The sequence below is a fragment of the Chenopodium quinoa genome, unplaced genomic scaffold, assembly GCF_001683475.1.
Source record: "Chenopodium quinoa cultivar QQ74 unplaced genomic scaffold, ASM168347v1, whole genome shotgun sequence".
Taxonomy (NCBI): domain Eukaryota; kingdom Viridiplantae; phylum Streptophyta; class Magnoliopsida; order Caryophyllales; family Amaranthaceae; genus Chenopodium; species Chenopodium quinoa.
Window position 1 is genome coordinate 9011692 of NW_018742914.1, and position 17885 is coordinate 9029576.

At 33.7% G+C, this 17885-nt stretch overlaps 3 protein-coding genes across 8 annotated transcripts in view; 1 reads left to right on the plus strand and 2 right to left on the minus strand.

The window, feature by feature from the left end:
• Window positions 1–278: 278 nt before the first annotated feature.
• On the plus strand, window positions 279–3429 carry LOC110728231 (peptide methionine sulfoxide reductase-like). 2 transcript variants are annotated; one of them, XM_021907897.1, is made up of 6 exons: window positions 279–532; window positions 628–731; window positions 830–955; window positions 1058–1329; window positions 1457–1492; window positions 2654–2787. In XM_021907897.1, exons 1-5 carry the CDS (start codon window positions 424–426, stop codon window positions 1461–1463), a joined length of 618 nt encoding a protein of 205 aa, XP_021763589.1. In that variant the 5' UTR covers window positions 279–423; the 3' UTR covers window positions 1464–1492; window positions 2654–2787. The 2 variants fall into 2 exon arrangements, with proteins under 2 accessions (XP_021763589.1, XP_021763588.1); XM_021907896.1 differs by lacking the exon at window positions 1457–1492 and having other exon boundaries at window positions 284–532; window positions 2654–3429.
• A 2833-nt stretch (window positions 3430–6262) lies between these two features.
• On the minus strand, window positions 6263–7152 carry LOC110728232. The gene has a single exon (XM_021907898.1). It carries the CDS (start codon window positions 6901–6903, stop codon window positions 6385–6387), a length of 519 nt encoding a protein of 172 aa, XP_021763590.1. The 5' UTR covers window positions 6904–7152; the 3' UTR covers window positions 6263–6384.
• A 1963-nt stretch (window positions 7153–9115) lies between these two features.
• Window positions 9116–17885, minus strand: part of LOC110728233 (LEAF RUST 10 DISEASE-RESISTANCE LOCUS RECEPTOR-LIKE PROTEIN KINASE-like 1.4) — a 30103-nt gene continuing 21333 nt past the window's right edge. For 3 of the 5 annotated variants that reach the window (XM_021907902.1, XM_021907904.1, XM_021907900.1), the window contains 3 exons: window positions 11185–11211; window positions 10713–11078; window positions 9116–10330 (listed from right to left, as the gene is read on the minus strand). In XM_021907902.1, coding sequence (XP_021763594.1) covers window positions 9423–10330; window positions 10713–11078; window positions 11185–11211 — 1301 coding nt within the window. In that variant the 3' untranslated portion in view covers window positions 9116–9422. Of the gene's footprint in view, window positions 10331–10712; window positions 11079–11184; window positions 11212–12242; window positions 15908–17885 lie in introns of those variants that run through there. The other 2 variants (XM_021907901.1, XM_021907899.1) reach the window with 2 other exon arrangements.

Sequence of the window (17885 nt, forward strand, 5' to 3'; positions counted from 1 at the left end):
CATATTTAATAGTCAAAATTAACACACTTTGACATTAAAATTATACAAACCATGTTTTTTTAGTGGGTTGAGAGCTAAACTAATGTAATGTGGAAGTATTATCATTTAATATTTCATTCTATGTACTTGTAATTAGCTATCTCAAAGGTGTGAATCAATGGTATGCAAGTTGTGTGCTAGAGAGTATCAAAGGAAGCTTCACTTCCAAACTTAAATTTAATTACCAATAATTTCATAAATTTTGGTCAAAGTAACCCTATTTATACTCCAAAACATCTAGATCTACACTGATTTAACACGGTAATGCACAAAAAATCCACTCATTTCCCACATCTTCTGGCTTTATTATTTCATACTACCAAAATTACATATATAAACTCAAATTGTCAAAATTAATAATTCTATAACTAGAATTATGTAACAATGTATGAATTACTCCCTCAAATCAGTGATTACCCAGGATTCCAAAATGCATCATTACAATCTCAACATGTGCCACCTCAATTCCTGAAAGCAGCAATCTTTGCTGCAGGTACAATAATTTTTCCCTCCTCTGTTTTTTACTCTGTTTTTCTCTGTTTTTGATCATGAAATGATAGATTAGATTCTAATTAAGGGTTTATTCAGGAAGTTTTCGGGTACCCGAATCGGCATTTGGGAGCATCAATGGAGTTAACAAAACTTCCACTGGTTATATTGGAGGAAGCCTTAGAAAACCATCATATGAAGAAGTAATTAGTAATTATTTATTAATTAATTTCTAATGTCAATCAGGATTACTTAAAAAAAGTATTATTCAATTTTATTTAGTTAATTTTGGATTTAACAGGTGAGTGAAGGGGGAACTGGTCATACAGAAGCTGTCAAAGTAGAATATGATAGCAGTATCATTTCATTCTCATCACTTTGTGATCTTTTCTGGGATATTCATGATCCCACTAACAAGGACTATCTTGTAAATTTCTTTAACTTCTGGTCTTTTTATTTACGTAACATGTAATTTGATGTGACTAAGTCTGTTGTATACGGAGTAACGATTTGAATCTGAAAAATGCAGAATTTTGGATTAAGTACCCATGAAAGATCAGTAATTTTTTACTCAACAGAAGAAGAGAGAAAAGAAGCACAAAAATCAAAGATTTGGAAGCAAATGAAGCTTAATAAGAGAATTGTCACAAAGATTTTGTCAATGGAAAATTGTGAATTTTTTTTGGCAGAAAATCAGTACCAGAAATATAATTTGCAGAAACACTATAAACTTTGTGGAAGTTTGGGCTTAAGAAGCACAGTGCAATTTGTGGAGTCAAATATAGCTTGCAAACTTAATGGGTAATTTAACTTTATAAGCATTCATTTTTCTTAATTATAGTTATACACTTTTACACTTTAATCTTTGCTAATGTTGATTAAGATATAAGTTTAATCTTTGATTCTTTGCTAATGTTGATTAGGACAGGCAATAAAAAGTCAACGATTTCATGCTAGCATGATGGTAGGTTTATAGGAGTATAAAATTTCATGTTCATGTTTATATATACAAAGTATGGAGTATTATTTTTTTTTTAAATCCTTTGTGTGTTAGGCAATTGGAATAATTATGTAGAGAGCACAAGGCATCCATTTGAATGTTGAAAGTCCTAGGTAAATTACTCTTGTAAAATACATAGTCAATGTGAGTAGTTTATGAATGAATATGAAATTGAAGGCGATTAAAATTAAAAATAACTCCGTAATAAAAAGAGTGAAGGAAAAAAAAACATTTCACGACTACTATGACTATTTACAATTCTAAAAGTAAACTTTTTTCTAGAAAGTTATTTGTTGATCACTTGATCGTGTAGTAGATTAAAATACATTTCACTTAATCACTTGATTGATTGGTTTAAAATATTCTGCATTTTACCATTGAAAGCGTTGTCTAAAATTGCTTGTTTATTAACTGTTAGTTTTATTTATTTATAATTTAAACCAGAAATTTTAGGTTTCGTAGTTTCAATAAATTATGAACTCTAATACAAGTAGTACTATTAAGTACGGAGAAATTAACATAATGCAGCTATGAAATTTATTAAATGACACAAATCTAATCTACCTGAATAAATTTCTGTATGATTATTGATTGAAGAGGATTGGATTTGTGTCAGAAATAGTTCGATGATGTACCAGGATGTACCTTCGTCATGTCCATGTTCAACCATGCAGGCCCCTGGTCATTAGCTTAATCAATACACTGTATTTTCCTACTTTTATAAATACTCCAATATAAATACTTTTGTCATAGTGGGCCTATTAATCTAATTACGTTTTAGGGCCCTGGATTAAGATAAAAGCAAAAATATGTCTTTGCCCAAACAAATAGAGCCCATTTTAATGTTTAGGTAATAATGTCATTGGGGATCCAATGTTTATATAGCTTTGATGCCTTTGAAGTAACTAAAGCATGCAATTGTTGTATGAGGCTGACATACGATAATTAATTTGTTGTAAGACCGGAGTGACTTTTATAATACGAAGTACTTGTACTCTATATATTTTAAGGGGTGACTTTTTTTGTTGCATTAAGTTGTTGTAATAATGCTTCGTGATAGGTTTTGGTGAGTCAATATTACATGAGATTTGTTTGTCATAGAGTTGTTTTTTTCGGTTTGTGCAGAATTTTGGGGATGATGAATAAAGAACAAAAACTTGATGAACTTGCAATTTTTCTGGAAATTCAGGAGTTGCCTAATCATGCAAAGTTAGATTGTGAAGAAATTATTGAAGATTTAAGAGCGCTGAAAGAGAAGTAATACACAAATATGTACCAAGCATATAATGGTTTGAGATTTTGTTCCTAAGTGTAATTTCTTATTGGCCGAATTATAGCTAAAGGTCCTAGCTAGCGAAATGACAGTTATAATTCATCCAATTTGTTTTAAATTGTGAAATCATTACCTTATATAATTCAAAATAGATAAAAAGAGCATAAAATTTGTTGAATAATTTAGAGTATTGTAGACATTATTCATGTTGTTTGGTTAATTTGCTTAGGCTAAGGGTGTTGCAAATCAATTAAGCAAAGAATGAGAGCAAGAATTATCTCGGTATAGAGAAGTGGTCCTCTGCCCGATAGTCCGCCCGGCATGGCACGAGAGCGAAGAAAGATTAAACGATGTCAGCCGCCCGGCAGGGCGCGAGCGCGCTCAGATCTATCTGGGTTGCTTGGTTTCTCTCACCCGGCAGGGCATGGGGTGGTTCTGACGGTTATCTTTGTTGTTTGCTTGGTATTTTGCTCTTAATATATATGATTGCTCATATGATGAAGAAAACTGAATATTGTTCTTCTTGAAAAACCTTTTGCAAGTTAATTTTCATCATTCAAATTCACAAAAGCTTATTTACATTGTATTGTAATTATCCTATTTGTGATTGCAATTGACCTTCGTTGTATCTCCTGAGTAAATTTCCGTGATACCCAGTTGTAGTATAGGGTCGGAATTATACTTTTGGGAATGTGTTTCCGTTCACGCCTCAAAGTCTCTTTTCTGATGTTCCTTTTCTTTGTTCTTTGTGACCCTTGTAAACACAAAATCCCCAACAAAATTCAACTTAGTTTTAATACTTGATCTAAAATTTATATCGTTTTAAGTATCTTATTATATATTATCTGCTTTAATTCAAGTCAATTTTTCTAGTTTTTGAGTAGATCCGTAATCTAATCACTACATAATTACTTTACTTGATGTTATATTACATCTATTTATGATAAATGAAACTATTGTGGGGTTTATACTTTATAGTAAGTGGAAAATTATTAAGATATTTTTTAACAAAAAATTAGCTCTTTATCTCTCACTATAAAAAGTGAATTTGTATGATTAGTAGAAAACTAAAGTGTATTCTCGATAGAGATTGGTGAGTTCGTTAGTTTTAATTGAGTAACATAGAAGCTTTACTAATTGGCGATGGAGAAATCCACTAGGCACAATATTATTAGTTTATTAATTTCATGCAATCAGTTTGGTAATAGTTACAAAAATCATTTTACACCTTAACTTAATGATTATGTTTCTTAATCGCAAATTAAGAGTTTTGTGGCTAATGTTATAATACACCACACCCACCACGTGGTTGTATTTACAATCGTATTGCCAACTTGTCTTGGTACTATGTTAGCAAGCTACACAAGTTATCAAAGGCTCGTTTAATTACAACTTTTATGTGAGGGTTAGGGATCCTCGTAAGCTTATATAAGCACTTGTACATTGTACTTCGAAATATTCAACTTTATGATCTCAAGATTATATATATGGTGAATTTTTATCTTAATACGCTAATTAACTTATTTGGTTCATTTAATTATTCACTTAGATTGTTAGAGTTGCTACAATTTCATATTGAGGATGAGGATTATAATTACAAGACAAAATTAATATTAATTTGCATCATATTCCATGGCTTTATTTTAAGAAAAGACATTTAAAGAAACACGATGATTTATAGCCACATTTGTTTGTATCAATTTTAGAACGCAAGCGTACTAAAAGTAGTTGTTATTATTGCATTTAGTTATTGTATATTTGTAATAGTTGTTACGTTAAAGGTTAATTGTCACATTCTTAGTGTACAACACACTTAAATGTCATAATAGACTGAAGGCTAATAGTAGCGGGAACGACTTTGATTAAGATCCTGATTGTTTAACTTATTTTAGTCAAAATAAGTTAAAAAGAATAAGTTCAAAATAAATATAGAGTAATTAAGTTCAGACAAAATAAGTTTTTTTTTTCAAAAATTTCGGTTACAATTTCAAATAAGTTCAAACAAAGTATGTTCAGACAAAATCATAAGTTAACTAAATAGAAGTATAATTTATACAAAATCAGACGAATCAAACAAAACTTAAGAGAGTAGATGTGTAGCTTTTAGAGGTAGCAATCAAATTATACTAAAACCTACCTAAAAACATCACTTTACATTTTACAACACCATTTTTTTTTACAAGACTTGCATCATTAGCTACTTTGAATATTATTATTTACAAGTAGACGTGTTTTAAAATAAGATTGTGTTATACATAAACAAATACAATTGGATAATAATCTATCATAAAATTCCATACAATAATTCTATAAACGTTTAAAATGAAAGGTATCTATATACGAGTAATACAATAACGAAAATTACAATTATCAGAAGCAATTTTCAGGGCTTAAAAAAATACAGTAGTACTAATAAATTCTTATAGAAAACCAAAATTAGTTTTTTAAAATAAAGGGAATGTGGGCTGTGGAGGATTGATCACCTTTAGGGCCAAATCAATTGTCTTTATCATCAAAGTGCTCGCTAATGTCCTTTGCCACTTGCATCGCAAGTCACATTGGACTGACTCCCTCACTCTAACTGATTAGGTCCCACACTCTTTTTTCTTTATCCCTAACCTCTTTTAATTATTTATTCTCCCCTTTTAAATATTTTTATATTCCGCCAAATATTAAACAACAAATTTCCAAATTATTTGAGCTCAATCTTTCCTAAGTGAGACAAAATTTTGAGGTGCCACATCTCTTATAGAGTTATAGGGGACAAATTCTGTTTCAAATTCTACCTCACAACCCAAATGTTGCAGCGAAATTGTTGCAATATTTGTTCAACAAAGGTTTAAGAATGTATCATTCATTTCTTTAATTATTTACTAAGAAAAAATAAATTAAATATACCATATTCAATTAATCTTAAATGCTAACGTAATTCGAATAAGAATCGACAACTAAATAATCAAATTTAGCATAATTAATCTCCTTTATAAGACACCAAGAGTGACACGATTCATGAGAACATCGTGCTTAATTATAGTGTAACCTACGTACTTGTTTCGAAAAAAAAAGGTGTAACCTACGTGTAAAGTTGTGACGAATGCAATCCAATCTCAGTGGTTAACTTAACTTAGGAGTATATGACTATAACTAATTGATATTTTTCATACTAAGGATAAATTAGGCACTAACATAATCTATACTCGATTTCTTTTACACCATAACTAGAATCCTTACTCAAACTAAAACTAAACCAAATGACGCATTGAAAACAACTTCAAACGAATTGAATCAAATCCACTTACCAACTCCCCCCCCCAAAAAAAAAAATTATCAAATTTCTAATTTCTAATTATAAAAAGATAAAAATTAACGAAAGTTATGAGACGTTGAATAAACTAACTAAAAATAGAATTATTAAATTAAAATAATAATACAGAGTGCTTGTAATAATAATTGTAAATTTATTGTAATAAACAAAAGGAAATTCGATTTATTTATTTATTTATATATTCCCATCATATTTTCCCAAAATATTTGTTTATCATTATCATCATCATCATCCGTACAAATTCTGCAAAACACAAACTTATGGCGACTGTTCAGGAATAGCGACCAGCACAGGCCGCCACGCTCTCCTCATCAACAATCTCTGCCTCAACGTCGCCGAAAACGGCCTCACTCCGCCGCTTCCTACTCTCCGCGCCGCCGCCAACCCGCCGTCTCCGACACCGGAACCTCCAGTAGCCGGTAACAATCTACGCTGTTCATCTTCCTCATGTTCTGGAACCTTCGTCGGCGAAGGAGAAGGAGAAGACGATACGAAGAGATCCTTGAGCTTAAGCCTCGCGCCGAGATTATTCTCCTTCTCACTCGCCGATTTCTGGTCGGCGAGTTTCGGCCGACCCGGCGAGTCAACTCGGCGATTACTGTGATGAATGAATCGGCGGTTGAATGCGCTGGTGCTGTTACCTCGGCCTCCGAGCAGCATTCGTAGGGTTTTGCGACGGCGGATGTGGATAACCGGGCTTGTTGTCGGGCTTCGGGTCGGGCTTCCGATAACTGCGCACTGTGTAGCTAGAAACTTAAATTTCTGTAGCGTCGCCATTTTTGGCGTGTTTTCCCTAAAATTAGGGAATGGATTTGAATTTGGTGGAATTTTTGATGAGAAGAGAGAGAAAGTGGAGATTGCTTTGGGGTGAGGCAGAAGAAGATGAAGAGAGGGAAGTGGGGAAATGGGAAAGTAAAGGGTAATTAGGAAGCTTTGCTTTTTATTTGGAGAATATTATGGAGTATTGCTTAAATGCTTTGTCTTTTCATTTTTTTCTTTTTTAATTTTTTTTATTTAAGAGTAGGAGTTTTTTTTTTTTTGAGGTTTGATCCATTTCAAACCGTTCTTCGAATCAACGTGTGTAATGTCCTTGTGATTACACTGTGTCACTGATACACAGGAATAATGTCCCTCCTCGGAATAAAAGTTAAGTCGACTCTGTTCTTTTAAGCTGTTCTACTTTGCTGTAATTTGATCTGATCTGCTCTATTCTACAGTGTTGGAAACTCTGCTCTGTTGATCCCAGCTCTACTCTGTCCAGAAGTTCAAAAGAACAGGATCTTAGACCGGTGTAAATTTTGTAGACATTTTAAAATAGTATCGTACTCCGTATTATTGCATATGTGATAATAATTAGGGTATCGATAGGTAGATTTATCAATTGAACTTGGTATCTGTGAGTCCGTAATAATTGTTTATCATTTATTATGGTTTTTTTTTTTTTTAATAAGCTCAAGTTGTAATAAAAGAGTAATTTGTTTGTTCATGCGTGTTTATGAGAATAGATACTAATCTGAGAACGAAAGACAATGGGTATATAGCAATAATAGAAAGAAGCCAACGTATTAGACAAATATGGTGCAATTTAGAGATTCTTTTCCACAATGCAATCCAAAAATATAATCTGATACAATATTATCCATCACACGTTGTATCCAAACATAACGGATCCAATTCTAAATTTCTTTAAATCTAAGCACAGTTAAAGTAATGCGCCAAATTATTTTTATGTCATCATGGCTTACTCGGTAATAGCGACGAAATGACCTAATTGTTTGTGGGAGCTACCGAGCTAGGACTAACTAATTTTAAGGTGTTTATTTTTTATTTTTTCAAACATTAATTTTGATCATTAGATCCTTTTAGCGCAAATATTATAAATCGTACAGAGAAACATGCTCATTTTTTCTACAGTTTATAGAATGTGCATAAAAAAATATAGGAATTACTCAGTATTATAATATACTACCTCCATTTTATATTTTTTTTTGCAATTTTGGGGTATTATTTGTGAGATAGAAAATAATCCTAAAAAAATGAAACGGAAGTAGTATATGGATAAAAATTTACTTAAACTAGTGTTTACCAAGTACATACTAAATTCAATAAACTCCTTAGCTATTGCCATTAGGATATGAATTACCAAAATAATGTATCATAATTGGAAATGAAACTTAATTGATATATATATATATATATATATATATATATATATATATATATATATATATATATATATATATATATATTATATATATATATATATATATATATATATATAATTTTAGATTAATTCGTTTATTAATAAAATTTGAATCTAAAATTTATTCGTTTATGCTAACACCAATGAAGCAAATGGATCAATTGTTAAAAATAAAAATAAAATTGTGGTACCATATTCAAACAAGGATAAATCACTTAGTGGTAGTTTTTGTAGTTTTCTGACCAATAATAATCCATCTAAAAATTTCGCAAATCTATGAAACCTATATTGTATGCACACAAGTACACAACACATACACAAAGTACCATAATTTAGCAGCTTTTGGTCCAGATTTTCCCAATACGTAATGTTTAGATCCATTCAAAATATGGGAGTAAAAAAGCTTTCTTGAATATTCAATGCGCCGAAAAAGGAGTAAAAGAAGAACGTCCATTAAAAGAATTAAAAGCATAAAGTATATAATATGCTCTTATCAACAAATTAGAAATTTTGTTTATAGGATTAGCGTGGTATCTTAGGAAAAGGTAAGAAATTTGATTTTCACTTATTTTTCTTGGAACTTTTCTCCTTGTACCATTTTTCAAACAATTAATAGTGACCAAAAACATCTATGGGTCGCGGGGATTGTCATACACGAAATGAATTAATATCTTCTGTCCCGCTTTTGTGTATCATAATGTGTGTTTGTATATCGCTCATCTATAGTCATTACTTCCGATTTAAAAGAGGTACATCACTGAACAAATTAATGAATTTAGATTAGACGCATGCAGATGTTATTACAGGAAAAACGCAAGAAAGTATTAGTTAAGATCAAGAGCATAGAGTCAAAATTCATGCTAGGATTCACACAGCAGCACTAACATCATCTTGTATGGAGTACTATTTACAGATTTCTAAACTATTCACCCGTTAACTAATCTCCATTAGCAACCTCCAACTAAGTAGGATAAGTAAAGCATTTTCAATTTTCATCCTCATAGATATCTTATCAAGCATTTTAGTAATGATCGCAATGTCATTTCTTGCTAAAATCGATAACTATAAGAAAGGACTTACTATTAGTCATTCTTCACCTGATGCTTTTGTTACTCGGCTCTGTTTCGGGTGAAACTGGAGGAGGGACATTTTTCAAAAGCCCTACATCATCGTTTTCATGGATATCCACCACTACTTGCTTTTGCGAGTTCTCCAATTCCTTCTGTATTCCTTTCAACGATTCAAGCACTTCTTTCATTGAAGGCCTTGCCTCTTTCTCTTGCTGCAAACACTGAAAAGCCACTTCTGCTACTAGCTTCACCATCTTTTGTGCAAGGTGGTCCTTTTCACACCAAAGTTTTGGATCAACCAGCTCATTGAATGCGTGTTTCTGGATTCTGTCAACAGCCATATTGGCCAAATTGATATCATGCCTATGCCGGGTGATATCTACTGCAACTTTTGATGATATTAGCTCTGCTAAAACAACTCCAAAGCTGTAAACATCGCTTTTTTCCGAGAGCTGATAGCATTGATAATATTCAGGATCAACATAACCAGGGGTTCCCTGCGGTGCTGTGGACACATGGGTTACGTTATCTGGAAAAAGTCTTGATAACCCGAAATCAGCCACCTTCACCTTGAAGGAGTCTTCCAAGAGGATATTTGTGGTCTTCACATCTCGGTGTATTACATCATTTTCATGGAGGAAAGACAGGGCCTCTGCTGTCTCAACAGCAATGCTGAGCCGTGTGGACCAAGAGAGTACATTGGACTGTGCAAGCTTCCCATGAAGATGATCAGCAACTGTTCCATTGGAGACGTACTCATAAACTAGAAGGAGCTCTCTGCTTCTCCTTGAGGTGCATCCATAAAGGGCAACCAGGTTCTTGTGCCTTAAGCGAGCTAGAATATGGATTTCATTCATGAACTGTCCCATATGCCTGCAACTATTCTCATATAAGCGTTTGACAGCAACTAAGCGTCCATCATTGAGCTTACCTGAAGGGAGATAATCAAGAAAAGTTAAATGGGACAAATAATCAGGATAATGGAGTTCAAATAATTAGGATAATCAAGAAAAGTTAAATGGGACAAAAGATCTTACATAAAATCATCAAACATAACCCCAATATCATATCCCTAACTTCCTCCATTTCATATTGACAGACGTATTTTTCTCTCTTGGTCTATTCAAATGAACTGCCTTAAAAGATCATTATTACTTGGAAATTGATGTACTTAGTAATAGATAACTAAACATAGATGTGTTACTAAGGGTATGGAGAATTTTTTTTCCGAATCTGGTAGTTATTTTTTCACCAAGTATTAATGTATGAAAGTTAAATGGGACAAATAATCAGGATAATGGAGTTCATCTTACCGTAATAGACAGTACCGAAGCCACCATCTCCCAGCTCCCGAGACTCATGAAAATGCTCGGTGGCTTCTTCAAGCTCATTGTATCCGAAGACCTTAACACCTAGGTAGTCGGCAGAATTTTCAAATTCTGACTTTGAGGAAGGATAAGAAGGAAGACTCTGAGACAGGTTGGTTGAAGGACTAGTTGTGTAGCCTTGGCTGTAACGATATTCATTGCTCGTAGCAGTTGTAGGAAGGCCATTGCTTGGATTACTGGGACCAAGATCTTTGGATTGAGCCTGGGCGAGTGATTGCCTTCTCCTTCGAACAGCAAAGATGGAGCAACATAAAAGAGCAGCTGCAACAAGTGCGCCTCCAACAGATACCCCTGAAAATGAAATCAGAAGAAATTCTTAAGACTACTGATATATACGAAGTATAAATTATCTTACGCATGAGTTAATACAGTAATTTTCAGGACAACAAAATTATACCTATTATAACTGCCGGCTTGGTGCCACCTGCAGTAACAATTACAATATGTGGACTAGTCAGAGTAGAGATCAAAAGGAACACAATTTATAGATTATATTGGAACATGAAAACAAAGACATTCTGAAAAAAAAAATGGAGAAATAAGAGAGGAAGCGTGGGTAGTTGAATTTGTTCCTAAAACAAAAGTTGAATTCTATAGTCTACTCAAAGCATTTTTCAACAAATACAGTCAAATAAAAAATACGAAGAATATCATTTAAATTAATAAAAAGGGTTGAATTGAATAAGCATACGCCATATTCAGTCATCCCTTGCGTAGTATGATATCATTTCACAACTTTGTAAGATAATAAAACTTCATTATTAGTAAGCTGCAAAATATAAAGTAATCGTAGATTTTTTTTTGATGTTAAAAGAGCCACAAGGGCGGGGGTGAGAATCAATCTCAGGATTTCTTGGAATCGGGAAGGAAGAATTAACTACATTAAAATACTAAATCGTTTAGCATTATGCTCATCAGGAAGTTTAGGACTTATAAAACGCAGAATGCACAAATATTATACAGGGATGAAAAAAAAAAATATGCGAGCAGAAACTGACGTAAGTCACTATGTAGCTGCCAGAAGAGCTTTGTATAATCAAAGCATCAGAAACGTATGACTTATACTTAAATTTGTGAAAGAACACGGCTGCTTAACTTCAGAATGGTACAAACCTTCATATGTGTAAAAAATCAGCTTAATATCAAGATTACCACATCTGAAAGGCTGCTAACTGTATAAAGACATCAGACATCCCTATAGCTAAAATCACATGGCTTGCTAAGGATTATTATGGGCACTACTGAACAAAACCCCACTTTCTCCAACTAATAGACATTAGTTACAGTAAAAACCAGTTTTCTTCAATAATATTCAGTAATTAACAAGTAAAAATCAGTTTTAATTTTAAAAATCCAGTTCAGATAATTGATAAGTAAAGTAAAATTCAGTTGGAGAGAACTGAACCTGAATAAGTTAGATAAAAATATCAGCATGAGGAAGTAAAGGAGTCATACCAGGGCATTTAGAAGCGTAAGGTTGATCAGGACAAAAGCAAGTAAATCTACTCATAGTAGTATTATACCCACATTCCCCACCCGATTTGCGACACTTATTACACACATCATTCTCTGCTTTCCACTCTAATTCAAAACCATAGCGTAATGCTGCCATTAAGCTTATTGTATCTACTATCCTCAGAGCAGATGATTCATAATTGGTAACAGGCACAGTAATGCTTCTGTTGCATGCATCCCGTGGGATATTCTTGCCTGAGGGGGAGTACTCTGAATCATTGGCAACGAAATAGCCAAACGGACTACGAGCATCACTACTTAAGTTTGCACATCTAAAAGAATTAGTCATTGGGGTAGAAACATCAGGACAACCATAGTAAATGGTGACATTATCATCCAGGTCTACATAACTGAAGAGGTCGCAGTTAATGCTGGTATTATGCAGATTCCCAGGGCAATAACCAGCCCAGTAGTCTTTTCTCGCAACAGTAACAATAGGCTGATCTGGTTTCACCCCAATAACGTAATACCTCTCTGACGGTGCAACTGAGATATCTGGAGGACTGCTGCTGCAGTCAAGCTGAAACCCGGGATAACCACAGTAATCAGGACGAATGTGACCGTCATAGAAAGGGTAACTTAAGTTAGAGACAGTTCCACACTTAAAGGGCTTGTTGCAGTCTTCGTACCTCTCATCATCAGCATAAGCATAATGTTGGAGGTGGAATAAGCGAAAGATGATGAAGAGAACGAGGAAGACGGTAGAGAGACAAGAGAGTTCCATGTTAGAAATGAAAAATGAAGAAAGATTGATTATCAAACACCATGTTTGATCAATTTTTTCTTTCAAAGAGTGGTTGTTGAAAAGAACAGCTAATGCTGAATAATATTTGTCCACAAAATATCACTGTTGACGGCCAGGGGTGGTGAAGAGACTAAATGGCCGTTGAACGTAGACTTATAAGGCCAATATATGGAACTTTCTTGTCAACTCAACTCGAAAGATTTAAAAGTGGAGGGAAAGATAGACTTGTCTTCATAAAAATAACATCTCCTTTAATACTTTTCTATTATGGCCTCCTTTGTCTTCACTCTTCACCAAACATCCTTAGCCTGGTCAATGTGCCAAAAATGTTTTCTTTGACTTCGTAGACCACTGTAATGTGTTTAACTACTGTCGCGGGTTGGTTTAGTCCCTAATATATGACACGGAGTATATTTTTTTTCCTTTTATTTTAACTTGTAATGTTAAACTCACCAGAGACAATCAAAATTGATTATGTAAATAATATAGATTATAAAAATTAAAACGTTGCAAGTAAAAAAAAAATTAAAAAATGGAAGTTTTTTTTTTCTTTTTAGCTTTTGAAGCTTAGAGTCTTAGACAATGAAACCTGTTTCATCTTATCAATAACCATAGTTGGCCAATTCAAGACCGGCCCTAGCCAACCCGGGATTGGAACAGACGAAGTTGGTTGAAGCCTCAACTGGTTATGTTTGGCAACAGTAGTAATTATAGTACTCCGTAGTGTTTTCCTCCGTTTAAGTTATCTGTTAAAATAGCTTTTGAACCGTTAAATAAATTATTAGATAAAGAATCATTCTGTGCCTTTAAAAAGCCAATACTAACCCAACAAGATAAAAGCTAGGCTTGCTCCCAGATTACTACCTTTACAATTCTTAATTTCATCCAACATTAATTAATTCTAGAGTAACAAATCTAAAGTATACCCATTTAAAATAACTGCAGTATTCAAGCCCAGCCCAACACACAGATCAGTAGGAAACGGGTGGGTTTGGTACTTCCGCGCTATGTTACCCGGACTCGAGTACACATGTCCGCCATGTACTTGAGGTGAAACGAAGAGTCCGAGTTACATAGCTTCCGGTACAGGCTTACCCGTGGCATGGTCCTCCCTATCCTAAAGCCTGTGGTCACCTACACCAAAAACTCAATGAAAACAGTTTTTTTTTGGATAACCAAATGAAAGCGAAAGGACTCATACCGTGATAGCAAGTGAAATTTCTCTGGCTAAAATCATACCCGCACTCCCCACCTGATTTTTGGCAATCATCACATTTTTCGTTGTCAGCTATCCACTCTAATTCGAAGCCTTTTTCAAAGGCACTCTTTACGCTGTCTGAATCTTTCAAAATATCTCGAGATTGATGGAATAATGGGACAATGATATTGCTTTGGCATGTAATTTGTGGGATATACTTAACACCGATCTTAAAGTAAACTACAGGAAAACTATAATTTATGTTCAGACAATCATACGGAATTGCTGAACCTGGGGATGACATAACAGGAGATGGAGTAGGACAATCATAGTAGAAGGTAAAATTTGCAACTTCATCTGTGTACTTGTAAAGGGTGTAGTTTAAGGTGGTATTGAACAAATTTTCCGGGCAGGAAGTATTCCATAATTCTTTTGGAGTAACAGAGATTGTACGTGAACTTGTATTTATATTTAGAAGACGATGTTTCTCTAATGACTGAGTAACTGAAATTTCTGGAATACCACCATATTCATTGTCGCAGTCAAGCTTAAAGCCAGGATAGCCACAATAGTCTGGGCGGGTTTTTTCGTCAAAGAAAGGGTAGCCTATGTCGCTTAAACCTCCACACTGAATGAGACTTTTGCATTCTTTGTATTTGTTAGCCTCGACAGACACATGGAGTAGGATCAAGAGGAAGATGATGATCATGAGGAAGAAAGATGATTGAAAAGAGAGCTTCATCTTTCTGAGTTTTAGAGAAGGTTTAATGGAGAAAAGTAGAAAGAGTTTCAATTTTGTTGGCCTTAGTTGATAACTTATTCAAGGAGAACTACAATTTCTTAAAGTTGGCCCTTAAAGAATAATCAATGAAATAAGTCAAGTTAACAAAAGCATCCTCCCAAATGAAGTCAGAAAATTGGAAAAAAAGAAATGTCCTTGAAATTCTATGGTGATGTAAGCAAATGTTGAAGGTTTTATATTTATATAATTATTTCAATGTACCAGACAATTAAATATAAGCATCATCTACTTAGGAAGGCATTTTTGTTGTTATTCTGAACTTGTCAAAATACCAGTTCAAAACTTTTGACTCCATGGTCCATGCACTTGTGCTTACGGCAGAATTTCATGCATTTTCTCATTTTCCTTACTCTAATATTCTGAACTGCTAAACGTCGCTCCCAATTTACCAGGCGTCACTCCCATTTTGACATGAAAGGACCATATTGCCCTTTCCATAACTTGGAGGCTCCACCACTTGGTTATAAAGATTCCCGAGCACATTCGATCCACTACTTGGTTAAAAAAATTCCCGAGCCCACCACATCCAACCCCACGACATCCAACCCAAAATTCCCAAGCCGCCCACCAAAAATCCCATTTTTTTAAAAAAAAAATTTATTAAGTTTTAGCAACGGGTTTAGGACGATGGATGACGACAACAATCGTACACCGGAGGCATCGTCGGAGGATTCTGTAAGTCCTCAAAATTTTTATTTTTTATTTTTTGAAAAGCGTACATCCGCCTAAAATTTCCGGATCCACCATGGAAGATCCGGAAATTCTAGAAGGATCCACCATTGAGGATCCAAATTTCTTAGGCGGATGTCCAAAATTTAATTTAATTTTTTTTATTGATTAATTAATCAAAACGTTTTTTTTTTTGAAATTAATTAATCAAATCTATTAATTTTTTTTATTGTGATTATTATTATTTTTGTGATAATTTGAGTAATTAGTATTAGTATTATTAGTTAATATTAGTTATTTTTGTGAATTTTCTGTGTTTTTTTTTTTTAAATTTCAGATTTTTAAGTTTATCGAGCGTGAAATGTGTTATAAGTGTCGTGAGTGAGTGTCGTGAGTATTTATATATGAAGGGTAAATACGGAATTTCAAGGAAAAAATGCGAGCGACGCCTAGTAATTTGAAAGCGACGTTTAACAACTCCCCTAATATTTCCTCCTTTCTTGACATTATTCATAAATTCTATTTTGACTTTATTTATGTAAGATCTTATTAGATACGTCTCGATATATTGTATATTTTCATAATCATTTTTTTTTTTCATAATTTTATTTATTGTCATTTAGAGATAACAATAGTAACATGACATCTATAATAATAATAATAATAATAATAATAATAATAATAATAAATAAATAAATAAAAGGGAAGTAGGTAATTTAGTAATCAATAATCATTTTAACTTAAAAAAGACTAAACAAGTGATCTAAAAAAACTATTTGAACCAGGTTCAGGTTTTCGGTCTGCAGGTTTTGCTGATTCTGCTTTTTTTTTTTTTTTTTTTTTTTTATCAGCGTGGCTCCTCCTAAGATTATTTATAGATTACCAGGTCTGTGCTCTACAAATGTGATCCAGACCGATGGCTTTTCATGGGTACGGCCTGGTTGGCTGGCCGGTTGTTGATCAGCTCTATATGGATTATTAAAATCTCAAATTATAGACCCTGATGTACACAAAAATTCAACTGTTACCCATGTATGACCGGTTCTTCATTAAGGTCATGGTAGTAAAAATGGTTTGTTAATTCTGTGAATTACGGAATACGTAGTATCACAGTGAATTAAAGATACCAACTTAAATTTTACTTTTTGACAGAAAAAGAGAAGCTCCCTGTCAAACGCGGGTTTAGGAACAAAAATTCTCTTTGGTGAGGCAAGAAATTTCTGTAGTCTTGACTGGTTTACCTAAGATATTTATAACAAGTCTCACAAATCCTTATCTAAGTGTCGGTATCTTCGAGAGTGCACATTTTCTAGGTAAACTCCTCTCTTCCTAGTTCCTACACATGCTAAGGTGGCCAAAATAAATAACCCTTTCTCTTGAGGATCTTCTTTATTTACCGTCTTCAGATATAACACCTAAGCAAGCAAAAAATTATATAGCCTTTTCCCTATCAATGCATGTTCAACCGTCCATCTAGAACTAAGACAGTGGCCGGTTTATTTAACAGGGAACAATGCAAATCCAAACAAATTCAAGTCCTATACTGCCCCACCCCACACGAACACACATGCGCGCATACACACATAGCAAAAAATGCTGAACATCACAACTCTAAGAAGGTAGTAACAAATAATTTTTTTTTTTTTTCGAGGAATAGTAACAAATTACTTAGGCGACCTTATATAAAGATCACCAAAAATAATTAAAAAGTGAAAGGGCTCATACCGTCACACCTGAAATTATGAATATCATCAGCGCAATAGCAAGTGAATCTACTCAGATTAGTATTATACCCACTTTGCCCACCTGATCCACGGCAATCATCACATAAACCATCATCTGCAATCCACTCTAACTCAAAACCACTCTGTAAAGCTGCATGTAAGCTTGACATATCGGTTATATCTGCAGCAACAGATCTGTAAACTGGAACAGATACATTGCTTCTGCATAAACCCGGTGGGATATGACCAAGGTAGGACTCCAAAAACTTTAGTCATAAAGTAACCCATACCATTGTTTGTGTTAGTACAAGAAAACTGATTTCTTGAAGCTGGATATTCATTAGAACACTCATAATAAAGGGTAACATTTTCATTTGCAGTTTTATAACTGAAAAGGCTGTAGTTTAAGCTGGTATCGGACTAGTTTGGTGGGCAGAAACCATCC

Excerpts from the sequence above, each read along its gene's own strand:
- LOC110728232 (XM_021907898.1), bottom strand. The coding sequence starts at position 6,903 with ATGGCGACGCTACAGAAATTTAAGTTTCTAGCTACACAGTGCGCAGTT.
- LOC110728231 (XM_021907896.1), top strand. The coding sequence starts at position 424 with ATGTATGAATTACTCCCTCAAATCAGTGATTACCCAGGATTCCAAAAT. Across the intron at positions 732-829 it reads GAAAACCATCATATGAAGAA|GTGAGTGAAGGGGGAACTGG; the intron begins GTAATTAGTAAT and ends TGGATTTAACAG. Across the intron at positions 1,330-2,653 it reads ATAGCTTGCAAACTTAATGG|AATTTTGGGGATGATGAATA; the intron begins GTAATTTAACTT and ends CGGTTTGTGCAG.